Source organism: Nestor notabilis, unplaced genomic scaffold, assembly GCF_000696875.1.
Source record: "Nestor notabilis isolate BGI_N333 unplaced genomic scaffold, ASM69687v1 scaffold1509, whole genome shotgun sequence".
Taxonomy (NCBI): domain Eukaryota; kingdom Metazoa; phylum Chordata; class Aves; order Psittaciformes; family Psittacidae; genus Nestor; species Nestor notabilis.
This window is the reverse complement of record NW_009943905.1, coordinates 9,771-26,506: the sequence shown is the minus strand read 5'-3', so window position 1 is coordinate 26,506 and position 16,736 is coordinate 9,771. Positions and strand designations below refer to the sequence as shown.

The 16,736-nt window shown below is 39.4% G+C and overlaps 1 protein-coding gene across 1 annotated transcript in view; it reads right to left on the bottom strand.

The window, feature by feature from the left end:
• Positions 1-16,736, bottom strand: part of LOC104411671 (triple functional domain protein-like) — a gene marked incomplete at its 5' end in the record, with an annotated part of 141,820 nt that overhangs the window by 116,510 nt on the left and 8,574 nt on the right. The window contains 3 exon segments of the mRNA XM_010022152.1: positions 1,028-1,202; positions 1,874-2,043; positions 12,144-12,335. Coding sequence (XP_010020454.1) covers positions 1,028-1,202; positions 1,874-2,043; positions 12,144-12,335 — 537 coding nt within the window.

Below are 16,736 nucleotides of genomic sequence, written 5' to 3'. Positions count from 1 at the left end.
ATAAGAGCGTTCTGAGAAACATCACACAGACATCAAGCACTACAGATCACTTCTGCAGAGATTGCAAAATAGCTGACTATACCTTTCATGTTCCTCCACATATACCAGTCATTCAACTAATTATTACAATCACAATTTTGCCAAAATCTTTCCCTTGCATACGCAGGACAGGTACTCTCTCATAATTGAAGTAGCGAGCTCCCTGCAGACTAGCGTGAATTGCAAAATAGAGAACCTTCTTAGTCTTCTTTACATCAGAATTGTTATTACTGTAGAATGCACACTCTCACTTCCTCTGTGGGCACAGATCAAGGAACTGTGTCTGCCTATTCCTGCATTGCATGTAACAGTGTGCTTAGCTAAACCAGACTTCAGCAATAATATCTAATCCTGATCTAAGGAAAAAAAAAACACCCCCAAAAAAAACCCAAAAAAACAAACCCAAAAAACTAAAACCAACCCACGCACAAACAAGAAACAAAACCCCAAAAAACCAACAAACCAAACTAAAATGAACAAAACCCCCAAAATAACAACCAAACCAAGAAAAGCTAACACTTCTGCTGACTGCCTCTTTGCCCTTACACCATTCATACCTAACCAACAGTCACAGCTTTCACCACATACAGGTGAAGAGGTAAAATTGCTGCTGTAACTCCTGTTGTCCAGAGTCTGAAGATAAGCCATTGTACACTCAAAACAGGCTCATTTACCAGTGGATATACCCTGAACCTTCCAAGGCACCCACTCAGTCACCGTGTACAGCACAATGTATACATGTCCCTGCACACCAACAGAAACTTTGCACTGATAAACTGAAGCCCTCCTCCAAATTTGGACAGACTCAAAACTTCTTGAAGTTTTGCAGGGGGATGGCACTGTAACAGCTTAGCCTTAGTTCAGGTAAAAAGTATGTCTATCAGCCATTTAAGTCACATGCCAATGCAGCTACCTAGCAATCTCAGCAAAAAAGTTCCTACACAAGAGAAAAAATAAATGCAGTGCAACTCCAAGAGCAGATACTCACATCTATTGCATCTCTTTCAAATATACGGAGCTGCAGAAACAGCTCAAGCTTGATCTTGCGTTCCTGAAAAAGCTCCTCCATCTGAGATTGGGCCTCATCCAGCTGCTGCAGGACTGTCTCTATGTGGTTGATCGAGCTGTTATGAGGGGTCTTGTTACTAGAGATGGCAGAATCCCTGTTAAAAGCAGAGAGAGGGGTAAGAGGGGAAGGAAAAAAAAAAAAAAGAAAAAAAAAAGGAAGAGTATTATTAAGTGGCATATGATAACTATTTACTTTACTGAACCTTCCTGCAGGAAAAAAAAAATATCAAAATTAGACAATAATAAAACCCCTATGACTTAATCTTTTTATAAAATCTGTAAATTCACATATGATAATATCAGCTCCTGCAAAGGGGACATGTACAAGTGTAGCTGTGGCCCAAATTTATTTAGATTGTTACTGAATGAAATGGACTGCAAAGTGATGGTCTTTACTACAGTAAAGTTACTCATCAGTCTGCAAAACAATTTAAAGTGTCTCTTTTCAAAAAGACTGCTGCTCAGAACTCAGAATGTTGTAGAGCCCTGCACGTCAGACCACAAAGGCATACGATTGCTTCTATCAAAAAGGTAGCTTATGTAAACAAAATCTTCTTCTTGTGAAGTTAGTGTTTATAAGCTGAGCTTCCTGTAAACAGAAGGTTAGAGACCGTTAGTATAGCATGAAACACCATTGTTATCCTAACATTTACCAGTTTTATTTATAGGTCATATCTTGCAGTCATCATCTCTACCCTCAAACAGAAAGAGCCTCACAGAATATCAGATGTACACTAGAAGAGATTTAAATAAAAATTTGTTTTACCTTAGTTGTTGTATAAGATCTTCGCCTTCCTTTATGACATTGACTGTAACCTGCAGAGTGGTCTGTTGTTGTTGACCAAAACGTTTAATTAGGTCTTGGACAGCCTCCACAGACTCAGCATAGACATCATCAAGCAGTTCTTTCTGTAGTTCTTCAAGCCATGTCCACAGCTAAAGGAGAAGGGGGGGAAAAAAGAGAAACTTAAGCCTCAGGATCAAGCAGGCAGTATTTCAGATCAATCCCCCTGGACAAGAGGAAACAGACTGAGGTGGTGGAGAGAAACAGGATTTGCTTCCCTGCATAGAAACATCCCATCCTCAATTTAATGAAAATAAGCCTTTGTTTCAAATAAAGTTTTCACTTCTTGGAAATACCAGGAAAGCTTTATCCGTGTTGCTAAGTCACCCTTTCTTTCCCATTTTCCTTCTACAGTACTGAGTGTATCCGACTGAGCAGTGCACAGTTCATAGCGAGAATCCCATCTGCAGCTCTGCGAGAGTCCCTGGGAGGGAAATGCTATGGTAACACTCCCTGAGAGAAGGGAGGAAGGAAGGAAGGAAGGAAGGGAGATGTATTGTAGCCACCATCAAATTTACACTGCCAGGCTGACACATGCACACAGACAACATAACACTTTTCAGTGGCCTTCGGAAAAAGGAAAAAGAAAAGGGCATTTCAGAAAACAAGATACAGAGACAAATCAGATGGGAGAAGATATTTTTCAATCATGATCTCTACAGCTATGTTGCTTACCCTCTTGATTTCAATTTCATACTATTACAAAAAAAATATAACAAATTCCACCAGTTAACTCACATTTCCCCTGAACATGCACACAATCCTGTTCAGAACTGCCTACATACCACAGCTTACACAAAACCCCCATGGTATATGCTAGCTATATCACTATTGGTAACTTGAATCCTACTGTGTTCTTTTCCACAATTTTATGAGACAAGCTGCTGCATAGTAAGCTCTCTGTGAAAATTATTCACCAGCAAACCATTAGCCATCTATTGTGCAACTGTTAAAAATGCTGCTGGAAGAGAGGGAGCACGGCTGCCTCCTGCAACTCTCCTGTAAGCAGCACAGTAAAACAGCTACTCTCACAGGAAGCATTCAAACTGGATCCCTCCTCTCTATTTTACCACTACATACCAAATGCTAATTTTACCAATCCATACCAAATGGATTAGAATTTGGTTTTTATTCTGAAAGAACAACTCTGATCTGATTTAAAGTATTAAGGTATTTTTACTACACTTTAATCTTTGCCTTTATACTTTTTAGAGATACAAATAGGCTTTATTAACTTTGAAACTAATTAAAAGGTTAACATAGTTAAAATATAAACAGGAAACAATCAAAACTGACTTAAAAGACAGAAAAACAAATTCTGTTTTATTTCTTTGCTTAACATTTTCAACAGAAACACTCATTTCATACTGCCATTCGTACAATGTTCTGACAATAAAGGTATCCTAACTACCAATGGACCTACATTAAAATAGTAAATTAAACAAAGGATTCTAGATCTTGATTAATTGATTCCTTTGAAGCTGTATTTTGAAAAACAAATGTTAGGTTTTGTATCTTAGAGCCTTACATGCCTCCTGATGTAGGCTTTCAGTTAACCAAGCTATAAGTTAAATTTTCACAATTGGGAAGAATTAATGTCATTTAACTTTTTCTACAAATCTACTCCCCCCCCCCCCCCAACAGAACTGCCTATTCATACACACTGTTATTCTGACTACTCACATGCTTTAAAGACAATGACTGCCACAGATTTGAATGCAACTCCATAGCTGTAAATGCCACGAACTCAAGCCTTTCTCATTAAAAGGAGCACAAATAGAACTCACCAAGTGGGTTAAAAGTACTTGTCAACATTCATTCCAGCATAACCCAATGCAGCATCCAATTTTATGGTCCTCCCCCCACCAATGTATACTTAGGAATGCAAATTTCACTTTGAGACGAATGAAACTTAAGAGCAAGAAGTCTGACAATACAACCTGAAAACTTTACTCAGCTTTCAATGCCCAGAGGACATGCTTTTATTCCTCTCTCAGTTTATGAAGTTTGTGTCTCAACTGTAATAATAGGGCACCATGTTAGAGACCTTCCAAATGAGCTGGCATGTACACACAACCAGTGCAGCTTGCAACTGTGAAAATATATTTGAGACTAACACTGTTGTTGCTTGCAGATCTAATGTGTTCAGTGCTGGCTGAAAGACCTCTGCACTCCATGCTTACTGCCCTGCCTATAAAAGGCTCAATTTCCAGAGATGTTTATCACAGGCAAACTGGGATTAAAACAATTTTGAGTGTCTTAGACTATATCAAGTTTGCCCCTTGGCTCCCTTACAAGCACCTGTACTGCAGGTCAAAGACAGGTCTAAAAACTACTTCAATTTTTTCCAGTATGTCTTTTGCAGCTGGGTTGTGTCAGACCTGCACAATGGACACCTCATCTCTGCGTTTCTTATGCTTCACATACACTTCAAGCACTTCTGCAACTGGGTGGAGAGGACCTGGCAGGAGCAATGCAACTTGCAAGTGTTGGGCTGGTGATAAACTGTGTGAGTACTTCCCTTAAAGCTCACGCTGGATGCTGGATACCAAGCCAACATAGAGCAAGCAGACCTTTCCCTCTGCACCGCCAGTTCAAAGCCACACCACCTGCCTAGAGCAGAGAGACATGGGCACAAGCACAACAAAGTGTTATGCTGACTGGCTTAGTGCCTGGTCAGCATGGCATGGCTGTGAGCATGGTATCTTGTCCCCAGGGTACCAAAGGGCTCAAAAATACACTGTGTTTGCCTAGTTCATTAGCTGAATTGCGCACTGTTTGGGAAGGAAAAATATTTACCAATGTGCAGAAAGAGAAAGAGAGTAATTAGTATGCATTACTTGCCTAGCTGTGATTCATACACTGTTGAAAGTAGGACAATTTAAGCCATTTCTGAAAACAGCGCTGTGACAGTTCCATAGCAAAAGTTACTCTAATTCATTATCAAATAAGCTTTTTACACTTTCCCACCAAGTAAGTTTCTGACAAACAGCTTCCCCTCAAAATAGTCTTGATGTTTATACACAGAATAAAGCCACCAAAGATGAACAAAGCTGTCAGGTTATTAAAGCTGGATAGAAATTCATGCATTTTACTGAGAGGAGCTTAATTCATAATGGGTAGCAATAGTCAGCTGGCTTCTTTACAGCTTTAAAGCCAAAATGAGCACTGGATATACTGGAAATTACATAATATACCTTTATTTTTGGATAGAGAAGTATGGACGAAGACAGTACAAGGTTGCACAGCAAAGCCAGAAGAAAGCAGTTTACAGTAGGGGGTGAACAGAGACTGGAGCTTACCCAGACACGATCAGCAGTGCAGAACTACAGATTTTATAGTGCAATGATTTTCTGAGGTAACGCATTATTCCATAAAAGAGAGCTTGGCAACAAAAATCCAGTGGGGGAAAAAACCACAAAGTTTTCATTAAAAAAACCATTCACTTTCTCTTGGTGTGAACTTTTAAGCAACTTCCATGCATGTCTTTTTCTATTCTCTGTAAAAGAAGCAGCGTGAAGATCCCCAAATAAACCACTGAGTCTTGTGTCCTCAGTAAGATCTTTATCCAGCAGCAAGACAGCTCTAACATACAGTGAGAAAACCATATAAATAACTCAATCCAGTCACTGATGGAGGCTCTCCCTGCTCTTTTCATCTGTTCTTCACATCTTATCAGAATTAAAATTTGAGAGGGAAATCAAACTCTGAATCCCTGACAGGCAAATGTTTCACCCAGCAGATTTTTTTCTTGACCTAAATATAGCACAGACTAAGAAACATCTGCTTGAACGAGCCTGCATCCTGTGCTACCTCTTTCCTAAGTTCTTGGGAGCATGCCATTAGTCACTGAGATGGTATTATTTTAATTGTCTGCAACATCCTGGAAGTTTCAGTGTTTCCATCATGGGCCTCTATCCATTTAAGTCACATCTCTGCAACCTCCTGAAAGACTGCATCTAAAGAAGACCTTACTGTATTTTTGCTGAATATAGTAAGAGAAGAGTTATTTTTGAGTAAATACCTTATTCATATTAGTGTAAACTATCCATCACTTTCACCCTCTTTCACAATTTTCTTTTTTTTTTTTTCATTTTTATAATAATGGCTTTTGGATATGTAGTCAGCCTTTTCATCAGGCTAAGACAGAAAAGGCACACGGTTTCTGTGTGTAAAAACTGCCAATTCCTCTTTTTGCCCCTTCCCCCCAGCACAGACGCTGTTGCAGTATGTTTATTACCACAGGCACAGTTGCTGAAGGAGCTCTTACTTGTACAGGGCCAAATGTTGCAACAGTATTCCCTGACATTTAGATCTGGGCATAGAAAGTGGTTGATGTGCATGTGTCTGCCTGTAAGTTTTGCTTCTCAGGACATCCAATGGACAAAAACTGCATCTTTAAAACAAACAAACAAACAACAAAAACCCAAAAGATGTTAAGCTCCCTGGAGTTTGTCTTCCAGGGTCTTTCAGCAACATTTAAGATATCAAATGCATGCGTATTCTTTGAAAATTAGAGCTAATTATCTTTAAAAGCTTCAAATATCCCTATCTATTCTACAGTTATAACAAAATCAATTTCCTTTTTAAAACAAATTCATCCTTGAAGCAAAACCAAGTTGCTCACATGTTCCTAAAATTACATCAACTTTTCCCATTTTTTACCCGAACAAGAGAAACATGTCTATACCATAGCTTTACACAGTTTAAAGACCTATTTCTGCCTCACTTCTCTCAAGCACTTAGTGCTATTTCAATAATACTTCCACTTAAATTTGATCCCTTTTTTCAAACAAAGTAGCTACCAGTCTTGAAAAACTGTAGAGAAAATGTGTGCAGGGTAACTGGATTCCAGCCCTACCAAACCAATAAACCACAACACACTTCAGTGTGCTGCCACTGAATGTGTTCCTCTTATTTCAGATTTAAAAGCTTTTCTCAACTCTCAGATTCATGATTACTGGCACATCAAAGTACTGACCAGAGACAGCACAGAGAGTTGGGGTTGTTCAGCCTAGAGAAGAGAAGGCTCCGGAGAGACCTTAGAGCAGCTTCCAGTGCTTAAAGGGGCTACAAGAAATCTCAAGAGGGACATTTTACAAGGACAGGTAGTGATACAACAAGGGGGAGTGGCTTTAAACTGACAGAGGATAGGTTTAGATTAGATACCAGGAATAAATTCTTCACTGTGAGGGTGGTGAGACACTAGAAGAGGTTGACCAGAGAAGCTGTGTCTGCCCCATTCCTGGCAGTGTTCAAGGCCAGGTTGGACACAGGGGCTTGGAGCAATGTGCTCTAGTGGAAGGTGTCCCTGCCCATGGCAGGGGGTTGGAACTAGATGATCTTTAAGGTCTCTTCCAACCCAAACCATTCTATGATTCATGTATTTTTGCCAGACTGTCACATTGAGCTGTGCTGTAACAACACAATAAAAAAAAGTTAGAGATGCACAGAAGCCCAAGGAACTTCATGCTTAGATGGGGGCATCCAAAAGCTGCTGTGCTGCCTGGAAAGGACACAGAGAAGAAAGCAGCCTTATTATAACATTCAAATTTAACCTGTAGACCACCAGCACATAAGACTCAAATACTCAGGAGTAACAGGCAATCAGAAGAGGTGTCACTTCAGGGTCCACTCTGGAATGAAACAAATGAAAAGCTGCATGGATGTCTACCCTTCCATACCAGATGGAGGTATGCAATGGAGGGCATATTTCTGGCAGTGAGTTGTGAGACAAAGCAAGACCATTATCAATAAGGCTTTTTGAATCAAATACATATGCATCATAGCTAGATGTGATTGAATCAGCAGCATTATGGCCAGACCAAAGCCTCCTCAGCCTTCTCATGCACTGGCATCCTCCAAACAATGCCACATCTCAGGTTCACAGGACTCAGTTTCAACAGCTTTCACAGACCACTGTTTCATTACTTTTGTTCAGGAACAGTGAGGTTTTGTATTTGAAATCTCAGCCAATTCCACTTCCCTTTTCTTTGTTTCAGCTTCAGTCTATTCTGGTGCAAAGTTTAGTTTGAGTAAGATGAAAAAAAGAAGAGACATCTTCTAGTAACACCATTAAACATCGTGTATACACAAAAAGCACTCTGAGCTGTTTTGTAATCAACTTGTCAGAATACACACAAAAGGTTATATGCAAAAAGCTAACAGGATCTTAAGAGATCATTCTCTTCCACATACAATCAGCCTGATCTGTATTCCCACAGATGACACCAGGAAAATATCTGCTGCTCTACTTTGGCACTACTACAAACACCTGGCTTGGCCAGGATTTCAGCCTTCCCACTTATAGGTGCTGAGGGAGCCATTTCAGAGAGAGTGCACGTGTGTCTGTATCTGTGTATGGAAGAATGTGAATTCGCACCAAAATCCTATTCATCTCTACATGGTGACAGATTTCACAGCAAAGTATCATGAGTTTTGCTCCTATGTTTTGCACACAACCTTTTATGATCACCGTTTATTTTGGAAACATTTTTTATCTGTGCAATTTTTTTTTTCCACCTTATCCTTCCCATTTATTAAATGTCAAAAGGCACAAAAGCAGTAAGAAATTCACTGTCTCACAACGGTCAACAGTCTCAGTGTTCAGTTACATTTACCCATCCTCAGGTTGGGAACCTGCCAGTTCACAGTTTCAATGCAAAAATTTGGATGGGGATAATTACAGTCCCAAACACTTTTACACCTTGCCAGCACATGGCTTAACTTCAGTACATCACTTACTAAAAAACGTGGCTTATAGACTGAAATTTGTCACTGTTTGCATGGGACATACATTATCAGTAGTCACAATCTTACAAACTTAAAAACTAGCAATAACGTAACAGAGTAGAATCACAACTTGCATATAAGCAAGCAACTGATTTTCTTGGATCATCATTAAGCAAAATGAGTAACAGTGACACCATTACATAATATCATATTTCTAGGTTCCTTGAATACATAGTTTCCTTAATCATAATGAGAAATGTGGTCTATTGAGGTTAGTCCATGAGAAGTCTGAGAACTTAAATGTTGTTTTCTGATGTTTGTAAGCTACAGGGAGCTGTACCAGCTTGTAATCACCTGGCTCCAGAACTTCTGGAAATGTTAAAGACAGCCAGCATTTCCAATGTGCATCATAACAGCCTGCTGCACACACACTACACAGCTGCTTTGTGCACAGGTATAGCAAAAGTGTTACTTCCAGGACCTGTCAAGCCGATCTTTTGCTTTTGTGGCAAGCAAGCTGCCTCTGAAAGCAGAAACTGTGCTGATTTACTCAGCGTGAACAGAGTAACAGTACTGCGCTGACACTGCAGGGCTGACACTTCCCAGGGAAGCTGGGCAAAGTTACAGACAAATTCTGTGTCAAGCATAAAGGTTATGTAAAGCTACATGGGAGAAGTAGAATTGGAACACTCTCATCCAGATGAGAAGCATTTATTCAATATGAACTATTCCTGGGGAAAAGAATAAAACACACCAAAACATCCTACTTCAAAAAAATCAAGGGATTGGATGGATGTCAGAGCCACATTCCAAAGCCTCAGAACAGCCAAGTACTCACATTACTAGCTTTTCTCAGCTCTGTGGCTCCCTCCAAACTGTCACACACAGGGTTTTTATTCTTCGTGTCTATTTTTTAGACCAAGAAAACACAAGAAAACCCAGAAGAAACAAATTTCACCCTGAATACTTGAAGGGCAAGACATGTTGATTGCATTTTGCTTTTTTGTTTGTTTAGGGGGATTTGTTGTTTGTTTGCTTGTTTGTTTTAGCAACTGAAGTATCTCTTTCTGGTTCAACAAGTAGTATATTATCTTACTACTTGAACTCCTCTCTTCACTAGCTAAGAGTAATTAATTTCTTCACTCCCCCATACAGCAGAAAGGTTACGTGCTTACAGGTATGCACTAATTTATTCAGTAACTTCCCACATCCTGAAGGAGAGAAGCAATTCTCCTGCCAACAAAGCATGGATGACTTTCAGGTTTAGGGCATTTTTATCTTCCATCTGCTTTGTGATGCCTTCTCAGCACTCCGCATGCATGTTTGATAACAAACATGCTCTTGAAAATAAGTTAGAATACAGAAAGCACAAGACAGCTTTGAGCTTGCTATTTCATTTCACCTTAACCAAAGAACTAGTCTACTAAATATGAGCCACACTCTTATCTGTATTTTTAAATAGATATTTTAAAATAAATAATAGATAGACTTGCTCACATAAATAATCTTTTTAATTTTCCTTGCTTTTTCAGGTATAAAGGCCAGCCACATGACAAACAAAAATCAACATGTGTACACCAGCCACACTACCTTTTCCCCAAAAGTCCAGGTTGCAAAGAGGCTGCCATAGTAACTAACAGCTGTGTGTACTTACAGGGTCACAATGAAATCCATTTTCCCAAAGAAATAAATCAAGATACAGAATATTTTTTTTTTTCAATACAACATTATTATCTGGGGGAACAGTGGCAACATTCCAGCACATCTGGATCAGCCTCCCAGAATTACTCAACAGTGACTCACAGATCAGTCTGCCTTTTTTTTTAATTTTTTTTTTATTTTTTAAAGCCCTTTCCTTGCAAATCCTTTTATAGTCTCCATCTTTTATCACTACAACCAGCCGTAGCTGTCTAAATACCATTCCAGTTGCTCTACTTAATGCAAAGAAAAACAGGTAATGAAGAAATCTATAGAAACAATGAACATGTTTCAGCAGGTGACTGCTCCTGTGCTTCGCAACAGGTAATGAAACAGCACTATGTGCTTAAGAAAAGTGAAACAGAAAAGTTATCCCCCCAAAATAGCTTACAATACAGCATTTATGTTTTGCTTAAACAAGCAGAGTCCTGGGAGAATACCGACAAGGAAGTATCTAACAGAAAACTGATGGGGGAGCTATGTACTCATGTCTGGAGCTAAAAAAGTAATTCAATCCTGACCTCCTCCAAAGACCAACTGCCTTCTGCATTTGTTTCAAGTGCAAAGCAGATGCTTCATATACAAATCATCCTTATCCTCCACAAGGTTTTCCTGAAGAAACTACTTTGAATACTATACTTCCCCACTGAACAAACCATTTCTCAATGTAGGGTGAAGGGAAGGAAGACATCTGATAATGCTGTGATTCAGAAGCCTTTAATATTTTCACCTAGTTTGAGCAGAGAGAGACTTAACATGAGCTCTAAACAGAAAGTAAGTAATCTACAGTTGTTGAAATTTGCCACTATTTTAACCTAAAACCCCTTACTGCAGTCTTTATTCTTGCTCTAGCCTATTCCAACCTCTCCCACAAGTTTAGAAATTCATATGATCTGTGTCCTAAACTGGAGCAGAAAACTGATCTGGCTGAAAATTAAGTGTGTTTCATAGAATCATATAATAGTTTGGGTTGGAAAGGACCTTAAGACCATCCAGTTCCAACCCCCTTGCCATGGGCAGGTACACCTTCCACTAGACCAGGTCACTCAAGGCCCTATCCAACCTGGCCTTGAACACTGAGGCATCCACAACTTCTTTGGGCAGCATGTTCCAATTTTCTTTTCCTGGTGTATTACTTCAACCTTCGAAGGAGACTAAAAATTACAAACATGAGGCAAACCACTGTCATTATCAGAAAAGATCTCTTTAGATTGTGAAGAACCATCAATACACAGAAACAAAACGTTAATGTATAAAACAGAGAAATTAAACAAAGACTCTCTGGGCACCAGGGTTGCCTTAAGTAGCCTTGTGCTTCTGTCACATGGTTCAGTCTCCTGAACTATGTCAGTCTAACCATGTATCTGACAACTCAGTTAACTGTACCAGAGAGCTGGCTGGATTAAAAAAACCAAAAACACAAGTGCACAGTATCTCTCCCCACAGTCCTGTGTTTCAGCTGTATCAGTTCTCTGATCTGACCCTCCCCCCCTTCCCTGTGACTGAACAAGCATGTGTACTCGTACAAGAAAGGATGCAGAAGCTGCTTTTGCTTGAAAGAAAAAAAAAAGAAAAAAAAAAACAAAAACCTCAACATTAAAGAAAATACATAAACAAAACAATCATCCTACCCCATTTGTGTATTACAAACCAAAGCTCATCCTATAATAGGGACACAACTTCCTATGGCAAGGTTCTAACAATGAAAGTAACATTGGACAATTATCGGCTTTATATGACTACAATTTAGCAGCATTTTTACCTCTTTAACATGAGTGTGAAAGGACACAGACATGTCCAGCAGGATCTTGCGTTGCTCCACACGCCTAACAAAATCCTGTATCCGGTCTTCGAGCTGATGGGCAGCTTGATAAATTTCCTCTGGGTCACACTCCCCAGTCTGAGCAAGCTGTTCAGCAGCTTCTAGGAGTTTATCTGCGTTGGTGTATGTGTTCTGTAGAGAAATAAGTTCGTTTCACAGGATTAAGTGAAAGGAAGTTCAGGCAGTCTATTTTACAGCCACTCTGCTAATGAAAACAAAAAGACAAAAAGGTCCTTGGAATGTATTTTTCTTTCATCTATTTTTTAAAGGTAGTAAAATATAATCTTACTAAATACTTTGTTGTATTTCTAGATACTTTTTCATTTAACTGTGCATAAATTCATTCCTTGGCTCCTTATATATGTCTATTCAAACGTGTCCTCAACCCAGAACTTTGGGAGCCTATTTATTCTTCTTTGGAATTAGTATTTTATATTCACAACTAGAATAAAGATCAGGCTAAATGTCTGTCTAGTGACTTCAATACTGGAAAAAAATCACTACAATCATGGCTAAAAAACTTTTCAGATGTGTGTTATTGGAGAGGTGAGAAAGTCCTAGCTGCTGGTAGAGATGCTTAACATCAAATCTGCACATCCAGCAGGAAGGTAGAAAGTGACCAGGCACAGAAGAAAACTTCTCTCCATCCTTATGGAAGTGAGGTTTCCAAAATTCATGTGTCAAGTGGATCATCCATCATTTGTGAAACAGCAGCAACAGAGGAAAATTTAGAGTCAGCTATGGCTAAGTATTAGAGTAGAACAGTGTCCCAGTACATCCTAGGATTAACAAATGCAGATCGCCAGTCTTATTAGAGACTTGGGTCAAAGCAGAAAACAGAATGGAGGAAGTCTGGTAACTGATGTACTTAGAAGTGCTATGGTCCAGAGAAAAGAGATACATTTTAACAACTCTTGAAGTGTAGAACTTGCAGGCTGCATCTGTATCTTTCTCATTTATTCAAACCACACCTGATTCCAAAACACTTGCTAAAATTTGGGTGCTCTTTTTGAGCCTAACCTTGGTTCTTCATGCCTTAGAATGGTTCTCAAAACAGACTCATCAAGAAAGCATATAAGGATGCTAACCTCTGCAGCAGACGGACTGAAGCCAAGCATACATTAAACAAGCTTTGCTTGTCACTACCTCAGGTCTCCTGGTAAGTTTGAACCACGGACTATAAAGAAAGAAATCTTGACAATATAAACTGTGCCTTTCTCTTTTCCCTTCTGCCCTTCCAACCTCAATTACATCAGGTAGAAACAGCATTTGCCAAGACAAATTAAGTTTATGCAAATGCACTTTTCTTTGCCATAAATATAGTATCACACCTCCAATTTACATTATAATATCCCTGAAAGTTAAATCCAAGCTTGGCCCTAAAACTCAACTAAGGGGCAGGAAATAAAAGCTCTCCTCCGGGGTCTCGAGCAAATTACCAGGCAAGCCCAGGACAGATTACCTGACTCAGTGCAGCTTTCATATATTTGGCAGGGGAGTTCCCCTTTCGTTTATTATGTCTGTTTATGTAAGGAAATAAATCCATGCTGCTCCCTGATTTTGACTATTACCATCTTTGCCCCTCCTTAACCTTCAGCTTTTTAATTGCATGGAGAGGTAGAAATTTCCTTCCCAGATTCCCTGGGAAAGCCTGCAGAGACTAAGATAAGTCTACCCTTTTTGGTGGGGAGTGCATTACTCAACAGTCCAGATCACTGACTCAGGCCATGCTGGCCCAGAACACACTGTAATCTGTGCTTTCGACTTCCACAGTTGCAGCTCACACGTGTTCAAGGGGCAAGGCTGAAGAGCCTTAAGGCACTCCTCAAACAACAACTACTTCATCAACCCAGAGAGCCACACCCAGCTGCAGATGTCTAAAACAGAAGTTTCCCATTTTAATGAAAACTTTATCTCACATGTGAAGCATTGTTTATGAATTCCAGGATTATCTTCTGCGTAACACAGGCCCAGGCACATCAGATTTCTCTTTCTGTAAACTGGATGGTGAACTGCCTGTACTTACAAATGATCACAACCTGGATACTGCTTCAAAAGCAGTTGCAATTCTCAAACCTTAACAGCAGACACATGCCTTATCACTAAAATTTCTCTTCCAAGTAGAGCTGAATATAAATATTTATCTTGGTAGATAATAACTGCCCTTTGGAATAAAAGCTGCAACAAATAGGCATACTGTACTAACCACTGCCCTCCCCAACTCTGCTTACTTCTGAACAATGCTTGGAGGCAAAGAAAAAAAAAGTAGTAATGTGAAGATTTTGAAAAGGTTAGTCCCAAGGGGCAGCCACCAGTTAAAAACAGAAGGTTAGGCAGAAAGAGCTGGAGTTCTCTCTTGAAGCTGCTTATGCCAATTTACTAACTGACAAAGGAGGCTTCACGATGACAAATTCAACACAGAGTTTTGAAACAGATTAACACTTCTTCAGAGTATCTCCACTAGCACACCCTCCCCAAAAACAGGGAAAGAATCAACCTAGCAAGAGCTTTAAAGTCATCCTCTAGTCCATCCCTCCCACCCCAAGATGGGATCAACTGTACTTGAGTCTTTAATAAACATTCTTCTCCAAAATGGTGACAGACCCCCAACAGTGGCGAGTTTACCACTTACCCCAACAACATACCCTATTCCTTTCCTAGTCTTCCTGTTGAGAAATCCTCTTTACATATTCTTCAGAAAAAAACAAACACTGTATTTTTACGAAGCATATGAAGTGACACAATCATGTAAAAGTCAAAGGCTAAATTTAACAGACCACTGCAGAAATTAGTACTACTGACAATAAACATGGCAACAGAGGTGAGTGGAGGTATGGACTGAATTTTGTTCCAACTGGAGTTTATTACACTATGGAAAGGGAAGAGAGATACACACAAGGATGGAGGGAGATTAACAGAGGTATACAAATCATTAAAGGCAGAGAAAACTAAGATAGATTACTCATTAAATACAGCGGATGCTATCATCTGTAAGCATCAGACAACACACTTAAAATGAAAAAGCCAAAGTACTTCCAATCTAAGGAGCAATTAAAGTGCATAACTCATTGCCACAGGATCTGGCATACATTTCAAGAGTATAAGTGGGTTCGGAAAGTAGCTAGACTAATTGAGGGAAGAAAAGTCCATCTGTGACTATTAAACACTGGTTCTGAGGCATCCTTCAGTTCCAGACATCATATAGGCTCAGACAACTGGGAGTGCAAAGGTAACTTTTTAAGGATACAGTCCCTTTTCTTTATGCATATGGTGATAGCCACAAGATATGCTAAGGTATGGACCTTTACTTTGAGGTACTGCAGCCATTCATGGGTAAAGTTAAGAACCAGTTCAGATACATACCATTCTTTTAAAACCTTAAAGGAGGTGAGAACTGGTGGCGGTAGGGAAATGATAGGTGTATTGAAATGAGGTTTGGCAGAATCTTTTTGGTGGATCTCTTGGATCAAGAAGACTTTTGCTCAGATATTGTCTGCACATGGCAAAAAGAACTTACCTGTGGAAAAAGATCCCACTATAATTCTTGCCATACACCTTTCAGGTTTTTTGAGAATAGACTACTGTCATAAAATGGACATTGATCATAGTTTCAACTGGAAAAGCTGACTTAGAATTTCATACAAAAATACATGGGGAAGTATAACCATACTACCCATCTGCATCCAGTGTTTCTAAGCTGAAGATCTATGCCCAGAAGTGAATCAGTTACATGAAGATTAGGAGCCTTGACACTTGGACTAAATGGTTTCATGGATACATGATGACCATGGTGAAAGGTGAAAAAAGAAAGGAAAAAAAATAAGGTAAGCATAAAGCAAACTGGACAGGCTTCAAATGAAAAGAGCAACACAATTTACAATGGTGGGTGCAAGTCAAAGTATGTGTAGCTACCAAAACGTAGGGAGGATTATTAGTTGGCTGAGTTTTAACTATCTAGTATTCCTGTAGTGGTAACAAAAAGGGTCAAATAAAGAGAAAAAAGCTCTCATTTCCCACAAATTTTGAAGTAAATAATTTTTAAGCCCACAGGCCATTGACACTGGAACATCTTTTCTATTCAACACACAACTTATTTTAACATTTTTTTGAATGCTGCTGAGGAATTGGCACCTCATTGACATTTAAAAAGAATGAGGAAGGAAGCAGAAGGGAAGAAAGAAATATTTTTTGCTACCCCCAAAATTAGGAGTTAGCCTTTGATCAGGAACATTTCAACACTAGTGTTGGCTCCCTGCATTTGGTAAAAACATTGCCATGCCACTGACAGTTCACTTCACACCGCTTCCTCTCAACTTTTGACTGAGCTGACTGAAAACCCCTATTATGCCTAGAGTCCTACTTAAAAAAGCAGGCAACAAAACACAACAAAAACTAAGAACAACCCCAAACCAAAACATAAGACTTGTACCAACCAGGAATGTACACAGAGAATAAATAAGCCAAAAGTTATTAATGCTTTAGTAAGGGCTGCAGATTGCTGTCTTATACTTGAGCATAATCTTCCTTACACCA